The sequence below is a fragment of the Callorhinus ursinus genome, unplaced genomic scaffold (genome assembly GCF_003265705.2).
Source record: "Callorhinus ursinus isolate GAN/ISIS: 27379988/994484 unplaced genomic scaffold, GSC_fseal_2.0 scaffold7, whole genome shotgun sequence".
In the NCBI taxonomy this organism is placed as follows: Eukaryota; Metazoa; Chordata; class Mammalia; order Carnivora; family Otariidae; genus Callorhinus; species Callorhinus ursinus.
Genome location: NW_027397069.1, coordinates 40,597,621 through 40,622,410, shown reverse-complemented (window position 1 = coordinate 40,622,410; position 24,790 = coordinate 40,597,621). Strand labels below are relative to the sequence as shown.

At 35.6% G+C, this 24,790-nt stretch overlaps 1 protein-coding gene across 5 annotated transcripts in view; it reads right to left on the bottom strand.

The window, feature by feature from the left end:
- The window catches only part of DIAPH3 (diaphanous related formin 3), a 488,952-nt gene that overhangs the window by 257,836 nt on the left and 206,326 nt on the right, over positions 1–24,790 (bottom strand). For all 5 annotated transcript variants that reach the window (XM_073894471.1, XM_073894473.1, XM_073894474.1 and 2 more), the window contains 3 exons: positions 18,880–18,975; positions 10,925–11,019; positions 6,820–6,921 (listed from right to left, as the gene is read on the bottom strand). In XM_073894471.1, the coding sequence (XP_073750572.1) occupies positions 6,820–6,921; positions 10,925–11,019; positions 18,880–18,975 (293 nt within the window). The remainder of the gene's footprint in view (positions 1–6,819; positions 6,922–10,924; positions 11,020–18,879; positions 18,976–24,790) is intronic.

The following is a 24,790-nucleotide window of genomic DNA, read 5'->3' as shown; positions in this document are numbered from 1 at the left end:
AAAAAAAAGAAAGCTAACCTTTATAAAGAGTTTATCATTATAAGAGGATTTACACATATTCACTATATCGATTTTTTAATACTCAGAAGAACATAATGGAGGTAGGCACTATTATTGCCCCCGCGATTGGTAGAATAATGATCCCTTAAATATAACCACTAATCCCTAACACTTTTGAATACATTATTTTACATGTCAAAGGGACTTTGCAGATGTGATTAAATTAGGGATCTTTAGAGGGGTAGATTATCATGAGTTATCCAAGTAGGCCCAATATAATCACAGACTCTTATAAAAGGAGAGGAGAGGTTCATAGATATGATGACAAAAGCCACAATGACGCTGGACCATGAGCCAACAAATGTGAGCAGCCTCCAGAAGCTGGAAAAAGGAAACAAATATTCTTCTATAACCTTCAGAAGGAATGCAGCCCTGAGGACCCATTTTGGACTTCTGACCTCCAGAATTATTAGATAATAAACTTCTGTTGTTTGAAGTCACTAAGTTTGTAGGTAAGTTGTTATGGCAGCACAAGGAAATAATATAGTCCCATTTCATAAATAAGAAAATTGAGGTAGAGATACATAACTACCGAAGAGCACACAGCTGATACGGCTGGTCTAGGATTGAAATCCAGAGTCCATACTCACAACATCTAAGATACACTGCCTTCAAATGCATATATAAAGATGAATGCAGAATTACTCTTTTAAAAAATCCTGGGGACATACAATTTAATGGGTACTGACATAATATTTCTGAAGAGTGCATCCAAGTACATACATGAAGATGTATACAAAATTATTTTAAAACCCTCCAACTAACCATCCTTTAGAGGAAGAGTTAAAAGAAAAAGTCACATTAAAGACCATAAATACCATTAAAGAATTTAAAACCAGGGACACTCAGGTGGCTCTGTCAGGTAAGCGTCTGCCTTCGGCTCAGGTCATGATCCCAGGGTCCTGGACCGAGTCCCGCATCCGGCTCCCTGCTCAGCAGGGAACCTGCTTCTCCCTCTGCCTGCTATTCTCCCTGGTTGTGCTCTAATAAATAAAACCTTAAAAAAAAGTTTAAAACCAGTACATCATGAAAATAACTATCTCCAACATATATTTTTTTTTTACAATGAAAAAGTTTCCGAACAATATATTTTTCTAAATATTCATATGAACATGCATATATTTGTGAATACAAAGAAACAGGATTGGAAGTCCAACAAAATGTTAAAAATAATTTGTATGGGATGCAGTGAGCTAGTGAGATATCAGGAACTTCCACAATGTATTCAATATTTTTATACATTATTTGAATGCTTTACAACAAGAATATTAGGGTTTATTCTAAAACAGGCATTTTTAATGCAAGGAAACATGCATAAACTTCCTACAACAGTTTCTGATTTAAAAACAAAACAAAACAAAAAAACAATGGAGCCTTCTCACGCACAAAGTTTAAAAGCCCTGCCCTATAGTGACACCAAATGGTGGCAGCTCAAAATACAGAACACAAACAGGACATTTGTTCAATTCAGTCTTCCTATAAATGTTTTAATCCCTTTGAAGAACAGGCAGCTTAACAGAATTAAATAATGTGGAGACAAATACTCAAAAACTCAGAATTTTTAATCAAAGAAAGTCTACTGCACCAAGTTTCAAATGCAAATTTTTAGGCATTTTTCCAAACTTCAGCTCATCTTCTGATCCCACTGTATATTCACATATCTCATTTCTCCCACAGTTAAACCATGATACTGTGAGAACAGTGATTTTACCTAACGGTTTACTGATCACAGAAACTGCAAATATAAAAAAATAGTCATACAACTAAAATCAGGTTTGATAAGTAGGCAGTATTTTGGGAGGATAAGTGAGGAGGTGTTAGAGCTGAAGAGGGAAGGAAGGAATCCAAGAAGAGAGGCAGGTATATTTTTACTTCTTCACTTATTGATAGAAAATTAAGTTGAATAAAGCATGAGGAGAGGGCCTACCAAATATAAACTGATTTCTCAACAATAAAGAGAGTCCTGAACTGTCCAGGAAAAAGAATATTTCAAATTAGGCACAGTTAGTATTCAATGTCCTCTGCCCAGAACCCAAACCAACAAATAAAATCAGCATGCAAATGGTCTCATTCAAGTCACACAAAAAGATACAGAGATAGACCACCTCCCAGAGCACTCCTTTAAAATACCGTTTGACTAGAACCTTTAGTCTCTCAGTAACTGTTTCAGATTTTTGAAGGGATATTATTTTTCATATGTCAAAATCTCCCAGAAAACATAGGACATATAACTATACTCTACTCAGCTACAGAAACAACTTAATAGTATCAAACTATTAGACCCTGAATTCATAGCGCCAGAGGATCAATTCCAAAAGGTACCAGACCACCAACCACAGCCAATGTCACCATCACAACTAGACTAGAGAGGAGACAGGACCAGCTCCAGAACACCTAACAACTGTCCTGCTCAGCTGGCCGAGGTCCAAGTCATAAAGACTGCAAGGAGAATTAGTTCAGGAAGGTACCTCAAGACTCTGAATTACTAAAAGTAACAGATGAATGACTAAACCCTTCAAGGCACAAAAGTACCTGTATCTAGTATTCATGCATTAAAAACTTGTTTTTTTGAATAGTGATAGTATCTGCATTAAAAAATTTTGCTTCCAATTTCAAGGAAGAAATAAAGTGCATATGAAATACTATATTATAGAAAACCTGGAAAGAATACACACATATGAAAGTCAATCAGAGAAAAACAATTATATGATCTCACTCAAGTGGAATTTAAGAAAGAAAACAGAGAACCATAGGGGAAACATAAAACAAGACAAAATCAGAGAGAGACAAACCATAAGCAACTCTTAATCATAGGAAAGAGTGTTGCTTGGGGAGGGGTTTGGGAGATGGGCTAACTGGGTGATGGACATTAAGGAGGTCATGTGATGTAATGAGCACTGGCTATAAGACTGATGAATCACTGACCTCTACCTCTGAAACCAATAATACACATTAATGTTAACTGATTGAATTTAAATTAAAAAAATAAATAAAATATTAAAAAAAGCAAGCTTCAGGGACATACAATCCAATGAATATTTATTCATAGTATTTCTCAATAGTCTGTTTGTATTTCTCAATAGTCTATTTGTATACCACACTCTACAGGACACAGTGTTCTAAAACGTTGTATCTAAGTAATACATGACAAAAGTAAAACATATTTCTAATTTACGTGTTATGTCTTATATATTCAAATTGGTCTTCAATGGACATTGGTTACTAGCATTTTGAATGTATCACTTTTGCACACTGCCTTTCCATCAAAGGGAAAATGATGTAAACAAATGCCAGTGTCCTGGTGGAGTTGCTTTGTTTATTGTTTTACATAATTCTTTAGTGGGATTAAGGTTTATATAATGCAAACAACTATAGTGACTTTATCATATCAAATTTTGATGTTTGTTGAAATGGAACACACCTTTTGTGAGAAATCTGTAATCCACATGAATCAAATTAGTAAATTTATATAACTGGATGAAAGAAAAAGTTAAACTGGCAAATAATGTAACTGTAGAGTTTTCACTGATTTTTTTTTTTTTTTTTTTTTTTTTTTTTTTTTTTTTTTAGTGGAGCGAGAGAGCAAGAAGAAGGGGTGACGGAGAAAGAGAATCTTAAACAGGCTCCACATCCAATGAGAAGCCTGATGTGGTGCTTGATCTCACGACCCTGAGACCATAACCAAGAGTTGGACGCCTAACAGGCTGAGCTACCCTTAAGTGATTTTTGTTAAAATGAAAATAATACAGAAATCACTATCAGGTCACAGAACCGGAAGACGATACAGAGCTAAAAGTAAGTCCCTCTTGGGTGAAAATGAAAAGGCAAATGTTGGCCTCATTTGGGGGTGCAAAGTCTACCCTAACCCTTGCCTATTCCTTGTCTGTGATACATTGATGGTTTTTAGGTAGAAATGATTAGTACTTTAAATCTAAGTTTAGTCAATAAGTAAATGTTTTTCTAAAAGCTAAGTCACGTAGGAATCTGCAGTTTAGCTTACCTCAAGGTAATAGCCCATCTGATACAAACATAATTAAGTTTATTACTTTAAAAATGAAACAGTATAATGGGAATCACAGAAATACACGATAATTATAGTCAGTTTCCTAACACCACCAAATCATCTTACTTATATAATCTTGATAAATTGAAAACATACCACTCTTTAAAGAAACTTAATATTGAGCGTTTATTCCAGAAAGAACAAAAAACTTCAGGTATTCCACACTGCTCTAGAATTTTGTCCATCATATTTTTTGGTAATTCTCAAGTATTGTTTAGAACTTTAAGTAGGTTTCCCCCTCTTTTTTTTGGTGGAGGTAGGTGTCTGAGAAGTAGAAGGAGACAGATTGGGAATGGTGAAAGGTTGCAAGGGAAGAAGGTAAAGTTGAAGAATATTACTATTTGACAAAAAAAAATACACACACACACACACTCACTCACACACACACTGTATTTTCCTCAACTTACTTTCTCCTTTCTTCACAAAAGCAATTATGTCTTAAAATGTCGGTACCATACAAACTAGAACTTACAAAAATGTGTTCAAGAATATTCACAATCAACATATGACAAAGCACTGTTCATATTGTCTTTAGCAGATGTTTTTCAATAGCATTACTCTTTCTACATTAAATTCCACTTACAGTCAGGTATGACCTGGCATGGAATGTGAAGATTCAAGGTCAAGTTTGAGTTGACATGTCCTGAAATGGAAGTGGTCCATCTTTGTCTTAAAATCAAAACTATAATCTCTAGCACTAGTATGTGGAAATATAATTGTTTTAATTTTCTGACCCCTACGATACCACCGCTTATAAATCATGGCTCTTTGATGTGAACTCCAGATTTTCAAAGGAGGACATAACCTGGCTATTTTAAATATACCTAAAATAACTGCAAGTTTGAGCTCATTCTTCTGTGAAAATCACTAAAACATGGCAAGAGTTTTACAATTTTTCTGTGATGATGTGCAGTGTAATAAGTTACTTGCTAAAGAGGCATTTTCACATAAGCTTGTATGTGTTTCAGATTTAATGTGAATGGGAAGTATTTTAAAACTGTAATTTTACATTTTGTAATCTTCATTCAAGAGTCAAAAAAGATGGGCAAAAAAGTCTGTGGTTAAAAATTTAATGCAAATCCTCCCTTACTCACTTATTCCCAATGGAAGACAGTGCAGGTAGAGCATCAAATAGGGATCAACAGAAAGACAACGTGATCAGGTAAAAGAATATAAAGCAAACAAGGAAATACAGAAGAAAGTGAAAAAGAGAAGAGAAAATAGTACCCTAGAGAACTGGGTAAAAAAAAAAATTTTTTTTTGTAAAGAAAATAAGTTAAAAGGTTTTATAATCAAACTTGTAAGACTATAAATAGGAAAAATCCTGCTCCCCCCACCCCACTTCTGTGTTCTAATCAGCATTTTGTGAACTCAGGGAGGGGGCAGGTGCTGTGGAGAGGGGTGAGGAGGATGGGTTTATGAAGAAACAGGAAGTAGTTTAAGAGCAAATGCCTACAACATGCAAAATATGGTATGCAGACAGTCCTTTAGTTAGCCAACCCAAATTTTCCAAAATTATTTCAAATACAATTCCATCATATCCCTGGAGATTGGTAATAGAACTGAAGATAAAAGGGAAAAAAATCATCTTACATATAAAAAAATGGGGGCGCCTGGGTGGCTCAGTCAGTTAAGCATCTGCCTTCAGCTCAGGTTATGATCCCAGGGTCCTGGGATCGAGCCCCATGTCAGACTCCCCAATCAGCGGAGAGTCTCTTTCTCTCTCTCTGCCTCTGCCCCTCCCCGTTTCTCTCTCTCTCATAAATAAATCTTTAAAAAAAAAATAAAAAGAAATGAAACACTAAAGTATTCTCATAATGACTGAATGTAACCACCCTCAAAATGATAATTTAATGATAGGAAAAAAGAAGAGAAGAAAGAAACGTTAATAAAATTGTAATTTGAAGTTGCAACTCAGCTAATATATAACATTGGCACGTATTTTCACCTCTTCGGACCCCAACATCTATAAAATAGGAGGCTGGAACAAGATGATTATCAAGGGGTCTCAAAGATTTTTTTTTAAAAGGTATTCATTTTTCATCCTCATTGCCAGGAAGGAGACTGTATTTCTAATTCCACAGTCTAAAACAGGAGATGAACAGAGGTGAGTGATAGAACAAGAAACTGAAGCTACTCTTGCAGGATGTTAGAATATGTAGCTCCAGAATAAATCATAAATATACTCGTCTGCCATAGGAGTGCAGTTTTCATCTTACATTTTGACATGAAATAGAGAACACATGCAAAATAATCAAGTTATACTTTAAAAAACTCCTTGGACTTCCTTTAAGGCTATAGTTTCAATATATATATATTTGAAATCAAGATAATTTTCCATAAATATCCTTAGGTTAAAAAAAAGAAAAGGGGGCGCCTGGGTGGCTCAGATGGTTAAGCGTCTGCCTTCGGCTCAGGTCATGATCCCGGGGTCCTGGGATCGAGTCCCGCATCGGGCTCCCTGCTCCTTGGGAGCCTGCTTCTCCCTCTGCCTCTCCCTCTCTCTCTCTCTCTCTGTCTCTCATGAATAAATAAATAAAATCTTAAAAAAAAAAAAAAAAAGAAAAGGCAAGATGGACATTAAAGGTTTATAAGACAATCTTGATGTGAAAAGGTCTGATAGTTCCTTTCCTATGTGGCACAGTATAAAAATCCCCACCCAGGAGAGCTAATGCTGAGAGATGGATGGTACTTACCACAACAGCAAACTGCTCAGGTTCACATAGGTTGTTATAGTCACTCTTGAACTGAGACAATGAACTTAATTGTTCTTGATCAGGAAGATGCTTTATTAGGTTCTAAAAATTAAAACCACAAGAAAATATCTTCACTAAATGTGCTTCTTGAATTCTAGAAAGATTCATCAACTATTGCAAAGAAACCACTGAAAAAGTCAATCTTTACTTTTATTAGGTAACCTCAGCCTTGTACTCAGCCTTACACTGCATTCTCTGCATCTTGAAAGCAGGCAATTTTCCTCTTTTCTCTCTAGAGTTATATATTCAAATCTAGCGCCACTGAATGTTTATTTGATTAACTACAAAACTGAGAAAGAAAAACTCAACCTACACCAAAGGAACAGCTTTCTCACCTGGGTAAATGTGATCGAGAAATTTCAGTCAAAGCCAAACATTTTAACACTTCATTCGAGGGGATAAAAGAAATTATCATATTGCTACTAAAAGGCAAGAGAAAGAAATGAAATTTGGGGAATTTTAATGTAAGTGCTTCCAAGATTTAATGAACATGATTAACAGTTTTAATAATAAAAATTAAAGTATCTCTAAAACAAAGACTAACTTTTCTGATGGGGAAGAAAACTTGAAAAGGCACTGAAGACACAGAACGATGTATTTTGCAGATAAAAAGCTCATAGAGATAACCTTTAGGAACTTAAGTGCCCATGGCCTTTGGCCTGTATCACCTGCAGTCCAGAAACCACAGGTTCTCGGTTATTCTGGCTCCTCCTCTTATCCATGGCCTTTCCCATGCCACACATTTAGACAAGAGAAACACTCCCAATGGATAAAGACCAAATAAACACACAAATTATCTTCCCTGTTAGAATTTTAATGATTACACAATCCTGCGGAAAAAGTCTACACAGCTCTTCTGTATCAAAATATAATTGACTGTAATAGTGTTATAAACAAGTTAGTGTCCTGATATTAAAATTAAGAAACAGACTGGTTGGTGCTCAAAACTCCAGATAATAGCATCAGTATACTCTGTTCAAGCCCAAAGTCAAGTACAAGTTATAATTAAGCCTACATCATGCTATATATATTTATGGGGAAAAACTCCCCCAAAAGTGTCATTAGTTAAAAATAATGTTAGAGAATGTTATATATCAAAGTAGTTAGATCAAAGAACAAGTTTTGGACTCACTGTGTACCTTTGGACAAAAACCTGGTTGACTGGCCAAAAACAAAAAAAGTGGCAATTTAAGATAATCCCTAAAAAAGTATTTGCTATTAATACTACCAACTGAATAAAAGCAATAGAGGATTTTTCCATATAAATAGAAATTTCTCTTATTAAAATTGCCTGAGGCCCAAAGACCTGGTTATGTATGTTTCTTTCAACCATTCTAGCTGACAGCTGGATTATGTGAGTTATTTACTAATCCGGCCTTGAATTTCTTCAGTATCCTTTTAGATGACCATCAAATCCCCTTAAATATCTGTAGTTAACATATAATTAATCCTTTATCATGAATTTATTAATTTTTCACTTGATTAGTTTTACTCTGTAAAGTAATGAAACTATTATGATTTGTACGAATATAAGCCCAAATGTCCCTTGTCTCTCCCTTTACCAAATTCACCATCCTTTCACAAATCCTAAGGTCCTATCAAACTAAACTCTTCACAGTTGCCCCCTGCCCCCCAGCTTTTCCCTCATGGCACAGGGAATTATTAGGGCCAGAATAACTGACCCCTGCTCCATTACTCACACAGCCCTACTGCCTTTTCTACATCCATACTGTATCCAACCCTGCAGAATGCTCACCTCCACACATGTAAATACCCTCACCTCCACACACAGCACAGCGCTCCCCTAACACAACCTCTAATTCTAAATAAATAAACTCTTGATCCAGTCATGTTTATCTTGTAATTATATAGGTAAATGTCATTTCCCTTGCCAAACCATAAATTCCAAAAAGGCAAAATCCATGCCTAATAGAGACTGACATTATGCGCTGCACATGGTGGGTATAATATATACTAAATGAATTAATTACTAGAAGACAAATAAAGGTAAAGAATGAGGCAGAGAGCTGATATCAAAAACAGCATACTACTGATATCTGGTTATATACAAATATGTAATAAGACATGCCAAAATAAAGTTATGACTGTGAACAGAGCTTACCAAAATGGTGATTATTATGTTTTTTCCAAAAATGCCCTATTCAAAGTCGGCAGTGCTTCACTTTACAATTAGGAACATATTTTTAACATTAAAATAAGACTTCAAAGAGCATGAAATTCTTATTTTTTAATCAATCTATAAAAGTTCAAACTAAGTCTTTAGATTTTAAACTCCTAAAACTTGTTTTATATTTAGTAGGTGTGGTAGGCAAAAGATGACCTAAACCACATGCCCCAAGATGTCCACACCTAATCCCAAGAACTTGTGGAAATATTAGATTACATGGCAAAGGGAAATCAGGGTTGTTATCAGCTGACCTTAAAATAGGAAAATTTTTCTGGATTATCTGAACTGCCGAACATAACCACAAAGGTTCTTAAAAGTGGAAGAGAGAGAACAATGGAGCGAGAGGGAGATGTAATTATGAAAGAAAGAAGAGAGGCAACATTGCTTCAAAGTTGAAGAAACGTGTCCCAAGCCAAGGAATGTGGGCAGCCATGAGGAGCCAGGAAAAGACAAAGAAAAGATTCTTTTCTAAATCCTATAGAAAAGGATGCAAGCCTGCCAACACATTGACTTTAGCATGGTAAGACACACGCCAGATTTCTGTTCAATAGAAATGTAGGCTGATACATTTGTGTTATTTTCAGCAACTAAAGTTGTGGTAAACTGTTACAGCAGCAATAGAAAACTAATATATTAAGAAATTTTACGGAACTGGATGATCTTTGGACATGAATTTAAAAAATCCAAATTCTTCCCCCATCTCTGTCCAAGAGCCACCTGAACATCCAACACATTCATGTAATCAAGTTAAAAGCTACTCTGTAAATATCAAATGCATTAGGAAAAATACAGACATATATTAAGTAGAAAAATTTTCTTTAAGGAACTTGAAGTCTACTCCCAACAAGGCACATTTACAATCAACAGTCACAAAGACAAAAATCTAGTAAAAAGAAAGTGCTAGAGAATGAAGGCTTCAAGAGTTACTGGATCACATTGTTTGAGTGTCTCAGCGATTCACAACGCAAACTCCTACTAGGATTATGTCACAATCACATTGGGAAGACAAGGTAGGAGAGGCAAAACCAAAGGCTGCTAAAGATACCATCAACTGATGGATTAAATGTCTAAAATAATTTTAAACATGTGTTGACACTAACAATCTCTGGTTTCTTTTTATTGCTAAAAACATCCTTCTTCTAAGTACATCCATTGTAAGAATGAAAGATAGTAAACAGAAGATATTATTCTCTCACTATATAATTTGTGGTTTGATTCGCCGACTTTACGTTTTATCAAGATATGCATTATTGATGCCTTATGTAGAATTCAGCGAACAACTCTGGTACCGTACTAGCATTCCTTAAATACTACTGTGGCTAAAAACCATTTAAAAAACCTCGCAGCCACCTGAATGAATTCAGAATGCTATGCCCACAATTTCTAGTACTCGTAGGAACACAAAATGACTCAAGGAAGGGTTGTTAAGAAAAGGTAACTTTAAATAAAGTTACCCTCTATCTTCTGTATCAAATCATAATATGACCTTATAAGACAAAAGTCTAAGAAAAACATATTCTAAAAGGATTATACAAATAAATTTTAACTTATTACTAATCTTAACTGTAACCAAAACAAAAACATATATATAAAATTAAACAATTTGCCTTTCAGAAACAGTCATTTAAAATAATTGAAATGTAATCATTTTGATAGCATTACATTTGGTTTGCAGTTAAGAGAAGATGCAGAGTTTTATCTCCTGGCAAAGCAGAAGTTATGCTAAAACTAATTATGCAGCAATGATTTTCCAGTTGAATGATTTGGTTTAAGAATTTTGCTTCACTTACAGATTTCTATTTAATGAGAAGCTTGCAATGAAATATTGGAATTTAAGCTCTCTGCCAGTTTATTTACCTGAATCATAGACTCTGCCAACTGTGTTTCATCCACTTCCAGTATCATCATTTTGATTTCCTCATATGGCACCCGAAAAGAGCTCAGGAAGATTGCTAAAAGGAGGAGGGAGAGGTTCATAATGAGTGAGGGAAGAAAAGAATTTGAGATGTAGTTCTCTCTAAAAAATCAAAAATGATCCATAAAATGAGAGACTTTAAACACTGAATGTAATTACAATAGGGGAAAGGCTCATTAGCACATTTTCTATTCTAGCTTTACAACTACTATTTAAGCAACAGTCCTTTATTATTATGCTGGTTACAAGGTTGATTTTTAATGCTTAATTATTAGCCTATCACAGAATGGTGCCAATTTTCATGTGATTAAAAAAAAAACCCTGAAATATATTTGGTATGCCATAAAAACATCACATTGTAATAAAAAGAACCATGAAACTCCAAGATGCACATGTAATATTTGTCTAAATGTGTTTCTAGCTTGTATAATATCTTCCAGTCCTAAGTAGTTCACAAAAAATATTTTAAGAAACCTGCTAAGTAGTGCATTAACACTATTTTAAGTTATAATAGCACTTCCCTGTTTCAAAATATTATAGACAATATCCCAGAAAAATAGTCTCTGCATGTAACTAAAGCTTGAAAATCCAATATTAGAAAACAAATTTTCCTGAAAAACTATCCAAATGGATTAGATTGGATAATATATCCAATATAGATTGGATAAAATTACTAAGAATTTCAACATTATTTTTTCTAATGCCTCATATATCTAATATTAAAACACAACGATCTTCTCAAAAGCTATTGAGGTAAGTAAGGATATTTTCACAGTATTAGATTCAAGGCTTTTGCTGTTTCCTCCCTTATTCTACTATTAATGTCTCTTCTTCAGTGACAGATGTCACTTCTTGAACATACTCAGAATTTGCTACCACTAGCCCACTAATTTAGATGCTAAACTTATGTCATGTTGTCTGTAGGCATTTTCATAGAAAGACAGCATTTTTTACAAGATTGAGAAAACATGATCTACTTCTTTCCTGAAAGCTGTATTCCATATACCTGAGGATACCGCAGATCAACTACAAATAAGCAACAAGGGCACCGTCTGTGTTCTCATCACCAGCTTCACTGACACATTTCTGAACTCAAATAGTCATAAATATGGGATAACAATGCTAGAAATTATGGATGGGTATAATCCTTAATATCCCAACAAGATGGAATAAACGATATAAATGTTACTGCAACAGAGATTAATGAAATTTTAACAGGATAACCCCATAGTGGACACTAAAAAGCACAAAAATAGATTAACTATATGATCTCAAAGAAATCATAAGTAATTAATGGGAAGAGAAGATCAAAATCCATAGATCATGTACAAGTTGTATATGATTGTAGAATTAAATGTAAATATTAACAAAAACAAATACTAAAAGAAATTTCACATGTCCATTTAGCTCCTTTATGGTAAAAGAATATCTTAATCATAAAAGCTGACACCATAAAAGGGAAACACCATCAAAGCACCAAAACAATTAAAAAACAAGGAAACTGAGGGGATAAATCTGCTTCAAGATTGAAAGCATTTGTTTTTTCTTCATTTAGAATATCCTGAGATCTAAGAAAGAAAATGAGCAAAATGTAGGCAGTCTTACATAAAAGTAAGAAAAAAAGGCAAAAAAGATTATGTAATATGTTAAACCTTAGGAGCAAGCAAACTGAAAAGGCAAATTGTTAAAACATACCTGAATTGTAAATTTAGTAAGATTAAGCAATCTTTGAAATTATTAATTTCCTTTGAGAAGCAATAAATTTCACTCAAGAAACCTAGTCTATGGATACAACATGGAAATATAGGAAAGATTATAACATTAAATACAAAGATCAAAGAATACTCTGAAGAATATAGTCGTTGAGAGAAAAAAATATATACTTTTATATACTTTAGTCATTATGGCAAAGTGGAGAAATGCCCTTGAAATATCTACCTCCTCCATCCTGAAAAGGATATTTTTTATCTTAATCAAAAAATACCCTTTGCATAGCATAAGGTATAGACCTCTCCAATCACTACATTGTACAACTGAAACTAATCAAACACTGTGCAAGACTTCAAGAATAGAAAACCTTGAAATATCTAAAAAACATACATATGTGCGTGCACGTGTGTGTGTGTGTGTGTGTGTAAATCCTAAATTCATTTCTAAGCTGTCCTGAAAGGAAGGAAAATAGAAATCCTGGGAGAAAAAATATTTTAAAAAATGGAAGTTAGAAATAATGGCCAGGAAAAAAAAGAAAAAGATTATTAAGAAGAAACAAGATTTGGGGGAGAAAAAACTTGGAAATTAGAAAAAAATTTCATAAAAAAAATATATATAAATACATTAAGCTACTATATATAATATATATTAAACTACTGACATTAAAAACTCAACCTATGGATCAGACATCAGATAAAGAGAAAACTGAGGACATCAAAGACATAGGCAAAGAAGTGATCCAAAACAAATTTAAAGAGATGGAAAAACACTAAGTTAAGAGACACAGAAGAGGAATAAAGTACCTTAAAATGTCTGCTTGGAGTTGCAAAAGGCAATCACACAAAGAACACAGTTGAAGAAAATCTTATCTGAAGAGAAAACGTCAGAATTTTCCAGAATTATAGAGAGATACAAATCATCACAATAAGAAGGCCCAACAAATCCCAAATAGAGCCCCACTAGATCCTTATAAAACACATGGCGCTGGTAAGGTTGGGAAGGGCAAACATTCAAGCACTGATGGTGGCAGAATACATTTGGTACAGACACAGAACAGTATGTACCTCGAGCAGGCAGTCACCTGTTTCTGCTGAGAGAAACAATACTAACTATTTTAGGTTTTTTAAGCCCGACAGAGTCTCTCTCACAACTGGTCAACTGTGCTAGTGTAGCACAGAAGCAGCCGTGGACAGTATACGGTCAGATGTCCTGGCTAAGTTCCAACAGACTGCGTTTCAACAAACAGGGAAAAGCAAGATTTAGCCTGAGGGCCATAATTTGCCACACCCTGCCTCAGTACAACCAAAAATGGGAAACCACCCAAGAGTCAACCAAGGGTTAAATGAATAAAGTAGAGCATTCAAAGAATGTGTTGTTAAAACTGCAATAAAAATGAATATACTGCAGCTAGATGCATTAATAAGGTATGATTTTATTTATGTACAATTCAAAGTCAGTCAAAACCAAACAACTTATTTAGGAATATGTACATGGTTGGTAAAACTATAAAGAAAAAGAAGGAAAGATTTAAACCACGATTTAAGATAACGATACCTCGCATGGGAAGGGAGGTAAAATGGGAAAAGGTAATACTGAAGTCTCTTAGTCATCTTCTCTTTCTTTAGCTGTGGGTGCTTGATTTATATCATGAAACTGTAACATGCATTTACATATTCGCTCCGGTATAAAGTCACAACTATTCAATTAAAATAATTTTAAAAGAACAATATGAAAACAAAGACGCATGGGGGAAAAAGGTGGCATAGACTGTGGGTAAAGCATTAAGCTTACTCAAGCAAGGTCTGGCTCCTGTGAGCCTCTCTCAAAAGCCCTGAGAGTGTCCTGCGTGATAAGAGTGTCTTTGTTTACCGGGGGCACTGGGCCACACTAGACAGTCCATGCTAATAATGTGATTTATGGTGGGGGCTTTGGGTCACAGTATTAGCCTGACCTCTCGAAGGTCTGAAAACTAAGGTCAGTCGTACAGGGATTCACCCATTACCAAGACCTAGTAAAAAAGCTGGACACCAAGGCTTCAGTGAGCCTCCCCGGTTGGCAGTAATCCACGCGTATGAGTATTCATCATTGCCAGGAGAAACTAGGACTGTCCATGGCTGAAAACTTCACCCTCAGAACTCTCCTGGACTCTGCCCCATTGTAAGTCTTTCCTTGGCTGATTTTAATCTGTATCATTTAAGCATGAGTCAAATAGCTTTCAGTCAGTTCTGTGAGTCCTTCTAACAAATCATCATACTTAAGAGTGGTCTTGGGGACCCCCAAACTTGCCGCTAGTGTCCAAAGTGAAGATGGTCTTGGAGATGAAAAAATTTTGCACATAAAAACCTTCTATGATCGACACAACCCAGCCAGCACTTGGATTACAGGCTGCTGAGCCCCTGAGCAGAGAACCCAGCTATGCTGTGCCAGGACTTCGAACCTACAGAAACTGTGAGGCTATTTTGATGGTATTTCAACAATCTTCACAATCCCATCAAGATACTGTAGAAATCTGTTCACCACAGTGGCTTAACCACCCACAGGGAGTGTTCCTCAAAGGCTGGAGGCAAACAACAGGAAGAGCTCCAGTGGCCTACCCCAGTTGGAGCTCCACCACCACCAACTCATACCCCTGCACAGATGGACAATGGCGTATCCAACAGTTACCTCTACCTCATTATAATGTTAAAATCTCCACTGGAGGAGGAACACAAGCTTCATTAACATAACATAGGATGCACGTTCAGGCATGTTTTCTAAGTATGCCTGTGTGACCTTATACCCACCTTTGCCTGCAATGATAAAACTGCCCTTTCTGAATATTCATCCTAAACCTAAATAAAAGAAATTCATTCACTCCCACTAGAGGAGTCATAAAAAAAAAAAATAAATAAAAAAAAAAATAAAAAAAACCTTCTATGATCTCACACACTTTTAAAGTATATAAACAATATGAATAAATATAACACAACATGCATAATGAATACAGTAACATATATAGAAAAGATAAAAGGTTAACAGAAGAGTTTATTTTGCGAATGGAATAATTTATTCCTTGACTTTCTGCTATATATGTAATTCACCCACTGCTTTCTGATATTAATTATTATATAGTTAAAATAACATGCACATCCAATACCTATATTTATAAAGACTGAACTGTGTTTTTATAGCTTATGAATAAGGTTTTAGGAAAACATTTGGTCAAAGGGTAAAAAAAAAAAAAAAAAAAAAGAGTTGAAAATGGCCTAGTGCATAAAACACAATTCAGAAGACAAGCCTAGACCTTTAAAAAACAAATTAAAAGTTACTGAGAATATGAGATACTCATTTAAAGCCTCCAAAAGACCCATTAAAGTGACTATTTTTACTAACATGCATCTTATTCTTCAAAATGTGATTATATAGGTCCCAGTGGGCAGCTCTGAGTTCAGTGAAGTGTAACGTGTGATTTTGGAACCAGTCACACATGTTTTCTTCAAGGGAACTTATAAATATTTAAACCTTTACATTAATTCATAGATTACAGGGTTCCTCCCCTTATAGCTCTAATACTCCAAAAATCTGGTAAAGCATATGATCCTTGTCAAACTCCTAAGGCATCTCTTGAGCTGGAGTGGCTGGAATTCTATCTTTTAGGCTGAGCCCAGGGTCTCTGCCAAACCCTTTATGACCTCAAATACAGGGAGAACCTAACACACCCTTGAATCAATAAGTAAATAAAGGAGATTTTAGATCCTTTGCTCAAAATTCTATCAAGTAGTTAAGAGAAATCTAAGAGAAAATATCTGATTTCCAAGTGACAACACAGAGTGTCTTGTCACCATCACAAGACTCTTTTCAGAATTCAGTATCTCAAAAGACTGAATTTCACAGACAAAAACCAGCTGTGAATCAGACTATAATTACGGTCAAGATTATAGGTTGCTAAAGCTTCTTAAAGCTTAAATCATAACACTTGCTACAATCAAAGAGGGCAAGAAGAATCCAGAAATGGATTACATCATAATACGACATGGTTTAAATTCTGGACTTTTCGATCTTATACTTTAAAACGTGTTTACAATTAATTGGATGGATATATATCCTCTAGCTGAAACAAAAAACTACTATCCTCTGTATAATATGATTTTGTTATCTCTAAATAGTATAACCTATACCTGCTGACCATTTTCAAAATAAGCAATCTTATTCAAGTCACCGAACTGCTATACCCACCTGTAACGTCATGCTACTTACTACCTATGTGATAGGGTTGTAGTAAAGATTAAAGGTCCAAATACAGAACTAGATTATAAAGGTAACCAGTAATTATTAGCCATTATTACATTTGAAATCTCATTTAGCACATGTTCTATTACATATAAATAATACCAAAGTCAACTATTCAACTTTGAGATGAATATTTATACTAACTTATCATGGCTGACCCATCTGAAAAGAATTCTATTAAAAATGCTACTTCTTGGGGTGCCTGGTTGGCTCAGTTGGTTAAGCATTTGACTTTGGCTCAGGTCATGATCTGAGGGTCCCAGGGCTCTCTGCTCCACGGGAGTCTGCTTGTCCCTCTCCCTCTGCCCCTCCCCCTGCTCATGTGCACACACTTGCTCTCGCTCTCTCAAATGAATAAATAAAAACTTTAGGTAAATAAATAAATAAAATGGTATTTCTTCAGGACCCCTAATGGGGCTGTTTAGAGTTAAGCCTAGGAATCAGTAATGCCAAGTCATGGACACTTTCCAAGAAAAACTCTCTTTCAGATCACAGAGAATAGAACTGTTTGACATTATCTAAGTTAATAATGCTTTGAAGTCAATGTTCCTTTAAAGGCAAAAATTCCCTGAAATACCTGTATCATGTAACAGTCCCCAAAATCTCAGTAGTCTAAGCACACACACACATATCCACATCCACAAATCATTTATAATTCAGACTACATGTCCATTACACGTCAGAAAGAGCCCTGACATCATCTTCACATCAGGGTGATGGACACCACTTTGACGGCCATCCTGGGTGCAGGGGAAAGAGCACTGGAGTTTCTCACACCAGGAATAAATGCTTCCACGCGAAAGCTACCTCATCTCCCCTTACACTGTCATTGGCCCAAGAAGTCACATGGTGACATCTACCTTCAAGGGCATAGGGATGTGCAATCAGCTTGTGCCCAGAAATAGATAGTATCTTGGCCAATCATGTTACTATCTACACACTATCCATGAGGATCATGGCGCAACCACAATGCAGACAAGGTGCAGCCCTCTGTCATAGCAAGCAGGAAAGGATGGAGGTCTCAACCTGCACAGAAGGAATATCAACTCTGTCCTTTACACTTACTGCCTCCAACAGAATTCCTTCTCTAATCCATAGCATGGATCTTTAGCCTCTTACCAAAGAATTTTTGTTCCCAATCCTGGCTAAAAGCTCTCTTGAGGCATGTAGCAGTGGAAAGGCAGACTAGAAGCCATGTTAACTTCCCATGCCTCTCAATTCTCCACATCAGATTCCTCTAACATTAGAAAGTGATCTATACACATGGTATTATCTCGGTTCCAAGCAAACTATCTTTGATGCATTCAAGTTGCAGTTAGAAAGGAGTTAGAAGCAAAACTCTTTGCTCTCTTCTCCTCCTAGTAATTCAATCAGGGAGACAATTCAATACTAAGTATTTAGCTCCTGTAACAGTAATTAAATCTAAAATATTTCCAGTCATTACTTTTGAGGAAAGGCTTTCAACTGCTCAGATGGGATAATGGAATTCATTTTACTCATCATCCTAATTTCCATTAATATTCCAACCTCTTTTGTGTGTGATCAAGTATCAAAAATAATAGAGATTCAGAGGTATAAAAGAAATAATCTGTTATCACTTTTTAAAATATGATGTCATCACCTAAATTTCTTAACTCGTTATTTATATACTTAGACAAAGGGTAGCTTTTTTTTTTTCCCCCAGTTATAGGAGATATATTTTCATTCTAAATACTTTCCTTAGCTTTATTTTCTAATAAGCATTTTTTGAAGAATTTAACCCATAAATTGCCTAAAGGGAAGGAATTATCTTTGAAGTTATTCTGCAAATAATATTAAAATAAAAAAATGAAAAACAAGTCATAAAGAAAATGAAATAATTTACAGGAACCACCTCCAGTGTTTTACTAATGTAATAGTATTGAAGTTTCATACGTACAAAGGTTCTGAGCAATTTTAGAATCTAAAAATTTAAGCTCTTTAATTTTTTTCTTAACAGCTTTCTTCTCTTCAAAATCTTCCTCTTCTCTTCTCTCTGTAAAACCAAGGAGAGATCCACGTCAGTCAGGCATTCAGCAGCAAAAGGACAGGTTGTGAACTATTATCAAAGCATCTAAAAAAGATAAAATTCTCTTAAATAACATGGTTATAAAAGTAATAGATATCCCAAGACCTCGACTGTTTTAGATAGGCACTAATGGTTCTTACGCTAGAAAAACTGAGTAGATACTTAAAGGTCTGACAGCAAGAACAAAACTGATGTGCATTATGGAAACCATGGGTACAAGAATGAGAACACTTAGCTCATTTGAACAGTATACAGGACACGATTACAGAAATGAATATACTTACACTTAAAGTAGGTTAAGAAGTTAGCTCTAAGAGTGCTAAGCAATCACACACATACAGCTATTTTATGTCTGAGAGACCACCCTTATATAAAAATATAGCTCCTACTAAACTGGAAGAGTGGGTGGTTTATAATTTGGTGTCCAAATCTTTGAAAACAGTCAAAATTTGATATTTAGCTTATTTTATCTGAGGGCTTCAGAAGCAACAAATGCATCTAACCTCCCTATCCTTAGTAAAAAATAAGAGAATAAATGTATCATGCTAAATATCAATCTATGACCTGTCCTTACAGCAAGGTATAGGACAGTCAAGGTTAAAAGCTGGAACCAATAGTGATCCTATCATTTTCCCTCTCCTTTGTGTCCACGGATAGCACTTCTGGTCAAAGCCAGTCATCTTACAAAATCAAGATCTTGATAACAAAAAAATAATGGAGCAAAGTGTTTTAGATATGTACAAATAAATCACTAATATTGGGGAAAATAGCTGCCAAAAGCATTATATAAGATGGCACATTATATCAAAAAAGACTATTATAATTACATATTTTGGTACATAATGTGAGACAGGGATCAAGTTTTATATTTTTCAAAATATTTATTAAGTAATTACCTCTATCATTGTATTAATAGTCATCTTTCTCAACTGATTTTATATTACACTTTTATCCTATAGTTGTTATTCTGGGCTTCTAATTCTGTTCCACTGTTCTAAGTACTACATCTTAATTGAATGTCCAAATTATTTTTCTTCCCCTTCTCAATTTTCTTCCCTTTTCTCATTTATTTCTTCACATGAACTTTAGAGTAATTCAAAATTCCAGAAATAAAATTCATTTGAACTGTATTTGATTCATGAGACATCTGTAAATAAATTCAAGGAGATTTGGTATGTTGACAATTTTCAGAATTCCCAGTCATCAACATGACATGCATTTATAATTATTCGGCTTAGCACAGTGTCTTCGTAGGCAGACTGTACATTCATTGTTAGTGTTAGGTGTCCTACGTATATCTTAGTTATACCCTAAAGTATGGGGGTGGGAGGCGGAGAGGTCCCTTAATTCTACCCTTTCCACTGTACTTTTTAACTAGTTACTACTGGAATATAGAAACTTGCATACATGTTTTATCATCAGCAACTCTACTTATTCTTTCATTCAAGTGAATATTAAGCACCCATTAAAAGGGACTGTGCTAGGCAATATAGATACAATGTTAGACAAAATAGAGACATCCTGGCCTCACAGAATTTAAAGACCAAGAGTGGTGAATGTGAAGCAAATGTCAACTACAATACATAGATTAGTCTGCAATGTTTTGATAAGAACCCCATAACCCATTCTTAACAGTGAACAGTTAACCCATCCCCCTGGCTCCTACTTTTCCTCTGCTCAAGCCCACCATCCTTTCTCACCTGCGTCACAACTGCTTTCTAACCCATCTCCCACTTCCTGGCTTGACCAACTGCTGTCTCCGTACCACAGGGCAGCCAAGACTCCTGAGCAACATTAGTGGAAGAGCTTTCCCTTACTGCCTTACGGGCAACAATCACCCCTCAGTATTCCCTAACACCGTCATTCTGCCCCTTTATGCGCCTCCAAAGCACCTACTCCTCACCTACTATAAATCATCTTTCTCCCCCCATTACAAAACAAGTCTCTTAAATGTAGAAACTTTGTTCATCATTATATCCTTAGCACCCCAAAGTAAGGCCTGGAACACACGTCGCAGGTATTCAATAAATACCAGTGGGGTGTATGTTTGTATGTATGAAGCTGCAGACCAAAGGAGAAAGAAAGGGCACTCGGGGCAACCCAAACCCAGCAGATGATGATGGTGCTTATCTAATTCAGCAACAAATGAGAAACAGGTTTGAACAGTCCAGTTTTAAACATGTTCTGTTTGAGAAGCTCTGGCACATCCACACAGTCACGTGTACAGAGGTGGAAAAGAGTAATCTGGAACGGAGATACAAGTATCTATCCTTCCTCCAGTTATTCTGCTCACTGTCCTAGATTTTCCAGGAACCGGCAAAAAGTGACACGTTTGTCACCTTATTCCTAGTATTCAAACCTCCTATCAGTTAAAGCTTTCAGATGAAGGCTAATAAAAATTATGGTAGTGGACTTCCTTTCCTTAACCTGACCAAGTGGCAAACCTCTACTTTTTAGAAAATGTACATTTTTCTTATCTTTATCTGCAAAAAAAAAAAGCCAGATTCTTTTTTTAACCAGTTCATTTCTCAACACCAATATCCTTTGACATTCTGAAATATGTGCTAGCCTATCTAAAGAAAAAAGTCAAAGAAACTAGTAACCTTTAATTTTAAGCAATATGCTCTGCCCATCTCCAAGGCATTCCACTGAACACATTCTGTTTCACTTGCTCACATAATTCTCATCATCACTCATACTACTGCTAGACTCATAATCACAATGAGAAAAAGAATGCTTAGGGCAAGTAACTTCAGGCAACGGATATGATAAAAGAGTGATCACAAGACTTTCTCTCCAATATTCTTTCCACTAGTTTTGGAATATATTAGGTGTCACGTTAAAAAAAAAAAGAGCGGGGTAACCAAGTAATCTTGACCAGTTCTACCTCCAAATCGAGGCCGACGTGATTTTAAATAATTCTGCCTTTTCATAAAAGTGACAAATTAGAGTCTGAGTTTAATGTATCAGCATACCCATAACACAATGAAATTACAGTTTTTCTCCTCTCTTCTGTTACCATATAGTCGAAGGATGGTTGGAAAAAGATGGAACTGAAATAGTGAGCAGAATATGGATAAAGGGATAAGCAGCAGCAAAGTTTTCTGAGATAAAAGGATTAAAACACACACACACACACACACACACACACACACACACACACACACACACACACAGTAGAAATCAGATAATCACTCTATTAGCCAAATAAGACTGAGTTGGATAAAATCTTCAACATGGAAAAATAATAAAAAGTGAAAATGAAAAAAAAAAATGAAGCTAGATAACAGACTGCCTCAAATCAGTGTAATACCAGTGAAAATGTTTATGCAAAGGTCCTGATAAAACAGGACCCAAATGTTGGCAGCAACAATAAACATGCATTCAAGAGGAATACGAACAAATGAGGATATTTAATAAGTTCATACAAAAAATCCTATTCATTTACCCGTGGTGATGTCATTTCTGTGAGCTACTACCCAGGACAGCGTGTAGGGTCCTGCAGGCAGCTCAGGCTGGGCATCTCCAACCAGGTCCTGCATGCCCAGCCCCACCACATACCCACCACTGAAGCCCACTGTGGCTTACATCCCTCATCTAGGACCTGGGGACACTGGCCCTCTAAGAGGAGTTGTGAAAACGAAATAGGACAATAATTACCTTCCCGTAACCTTCCCTCAGGCTCCACGGTAACAGGGAAATGAGAGACAAGAATCAGAAGGCCTAACTGCAGTTTGTGAGTCAAGAGAGGACATTTTGGACTCATCCCATCCACAGGTAGAGCTCTTTTTCTAAGGCTATTATAAAATACACTTTCACTAAAAGACTAAATTTTCTCAAGATGAAACTCTTGAATCATAAAGTCAGACTATTAGTGCCATCTATACTTGGGATCTAGTTTTGCCATTAGAGGTCTGTGTTTAATCTTATTTCCTAGAGACGTTGTGTAAGACGGCATTTTTCCAACCGAAGATTAATACTGTTCAAAAACAGTTCTGATCACTAACACAGCATATGCCGCATTTTATGAGGGTTTTATGTCAGAATGAAGTCAAAGATGACAAAACTTTCTATGTTGCCAAGAGCCATGAACCGAAAAAGTCTTTTTTCTCTTTATTCTTTTTCTATTTTCCAAAGTTTCAAATATAGCAGCAAAATTATATAAAGAATCTCCTTTCAAAATCTTTGCTTTCATACTAAATTTTCCATTAAAAATCATAATTCCATGGTACATGGTTATACAGTTTATTCCAGTTCATTTTCCATTATGCTCTAATCAAATTGATTAAAAATGTGACTTTTTTCAGGAGTAAGAGTCCACATATTCTATCATACATTATTTCACCATGGCAAAGAATTCTAGAATACGCAGTCCTAAACGTGTAAGTAGCTAGTGGCAGCACAAAAGGCAATAACACAGTTTTCTCTTTCCATAATGGGATATTCTAAATCAATGAATGCTAATAATTATTTATTTTTATTGGTGCTTCCTGGTTAAACATATCTCACGTCAGTATGTTTTTAAAATACTACACATTTCAATTTTTTTCTGGTATTCATTTGACACAAATGCTATTAAATTTTACATGTTAAATGTTCACAATAAACTGCCTCTGTTCATTAGATTACACTAGCCTTGAGAGGATAAAAGGAAGTGTACCAGATTAAATAAGCATTCTCTATGACACTGAGAGAAGCCAATAAAATCATCTCAACTACAGAAATAAAGCAAGCATATATCATGTACTTAGGAAATGACAACCGAGGCCTAGCACAATCTCCACATAAGGCAAAAGGCAGGGGCAGGAAGACACCCATAAACTAGAGATTCTTTGTGTTAATTGTACTTGTTTTTCTTCTAGCTTTCTAACTGTTGAGGTTCTAAAAGGCTAACAAAGAGTATCAAGATTTTATAGTGTCCAGATTCTAGAAGAACCATCTGTGAAGTTTAACCACTTCATTCTACTAATGAGGAAGACTAAGCAGAGGTTTATGAGTTACTTGCCCACAGCCACACAAAAGGCGAGGTGGTGACCGGCCCCCCCGGAAAAGGACACTGATCACCACACCACAGGCCAAGAGCAGTCTCTGGGGCAGGGAGTCCATGTGAGGAAAGTGGTCTGCAACCCAGCACGTAAGAGAAAAGTAACTCCTCGAGCTTTGCGTTGACACTTGATAGAATTTTCCCTCGTGGTACATGTTCATTGAGAGAGAAAGTGGGGAGGTGAATGGATCCAGGGGAAGAAAGAGAGAGATGCTTGGTTTCTTGAGCACAGTGAGCAGGATTTAACGCTATGGGAAATGTATAGCTCCAAAGGGAATTCTTAATTTCACCCATCACTACCTCTCTTCAAATGGTGGTTAACTGAATGTGGTTCAGTTATCCAGCAATACACTGTGAAAGGAATATACCTGGAAATCTCAAGGGTCAGAATTTGAGAGTAATCTAATGGGTGGGAAAGGAAAATAGATTTCTGAGAGTTACCACTACTGGTAACTGTGATAGGAGAATATTTTTCAAAGAAGATTTAGGCAGCTTAAAGGCAGAAGATACGGAATATATAGAAGAAAGTGGAAACTTGGAATGAATTATTTTTTAAGTTGACAATATCCTCTTGGCAAAATGTCAAAGTAAATGCTTTGGTACTGAAAACCATAATTGTATAAATAGCTTTAGTCATATCTGATCTGTCAAACCCAGTTTTAGTATTTCTAGGCACATAAATAAATGACAATGTACCTAACTACACAGAAAATAAACAGAAGAAACAGATAGGCTATC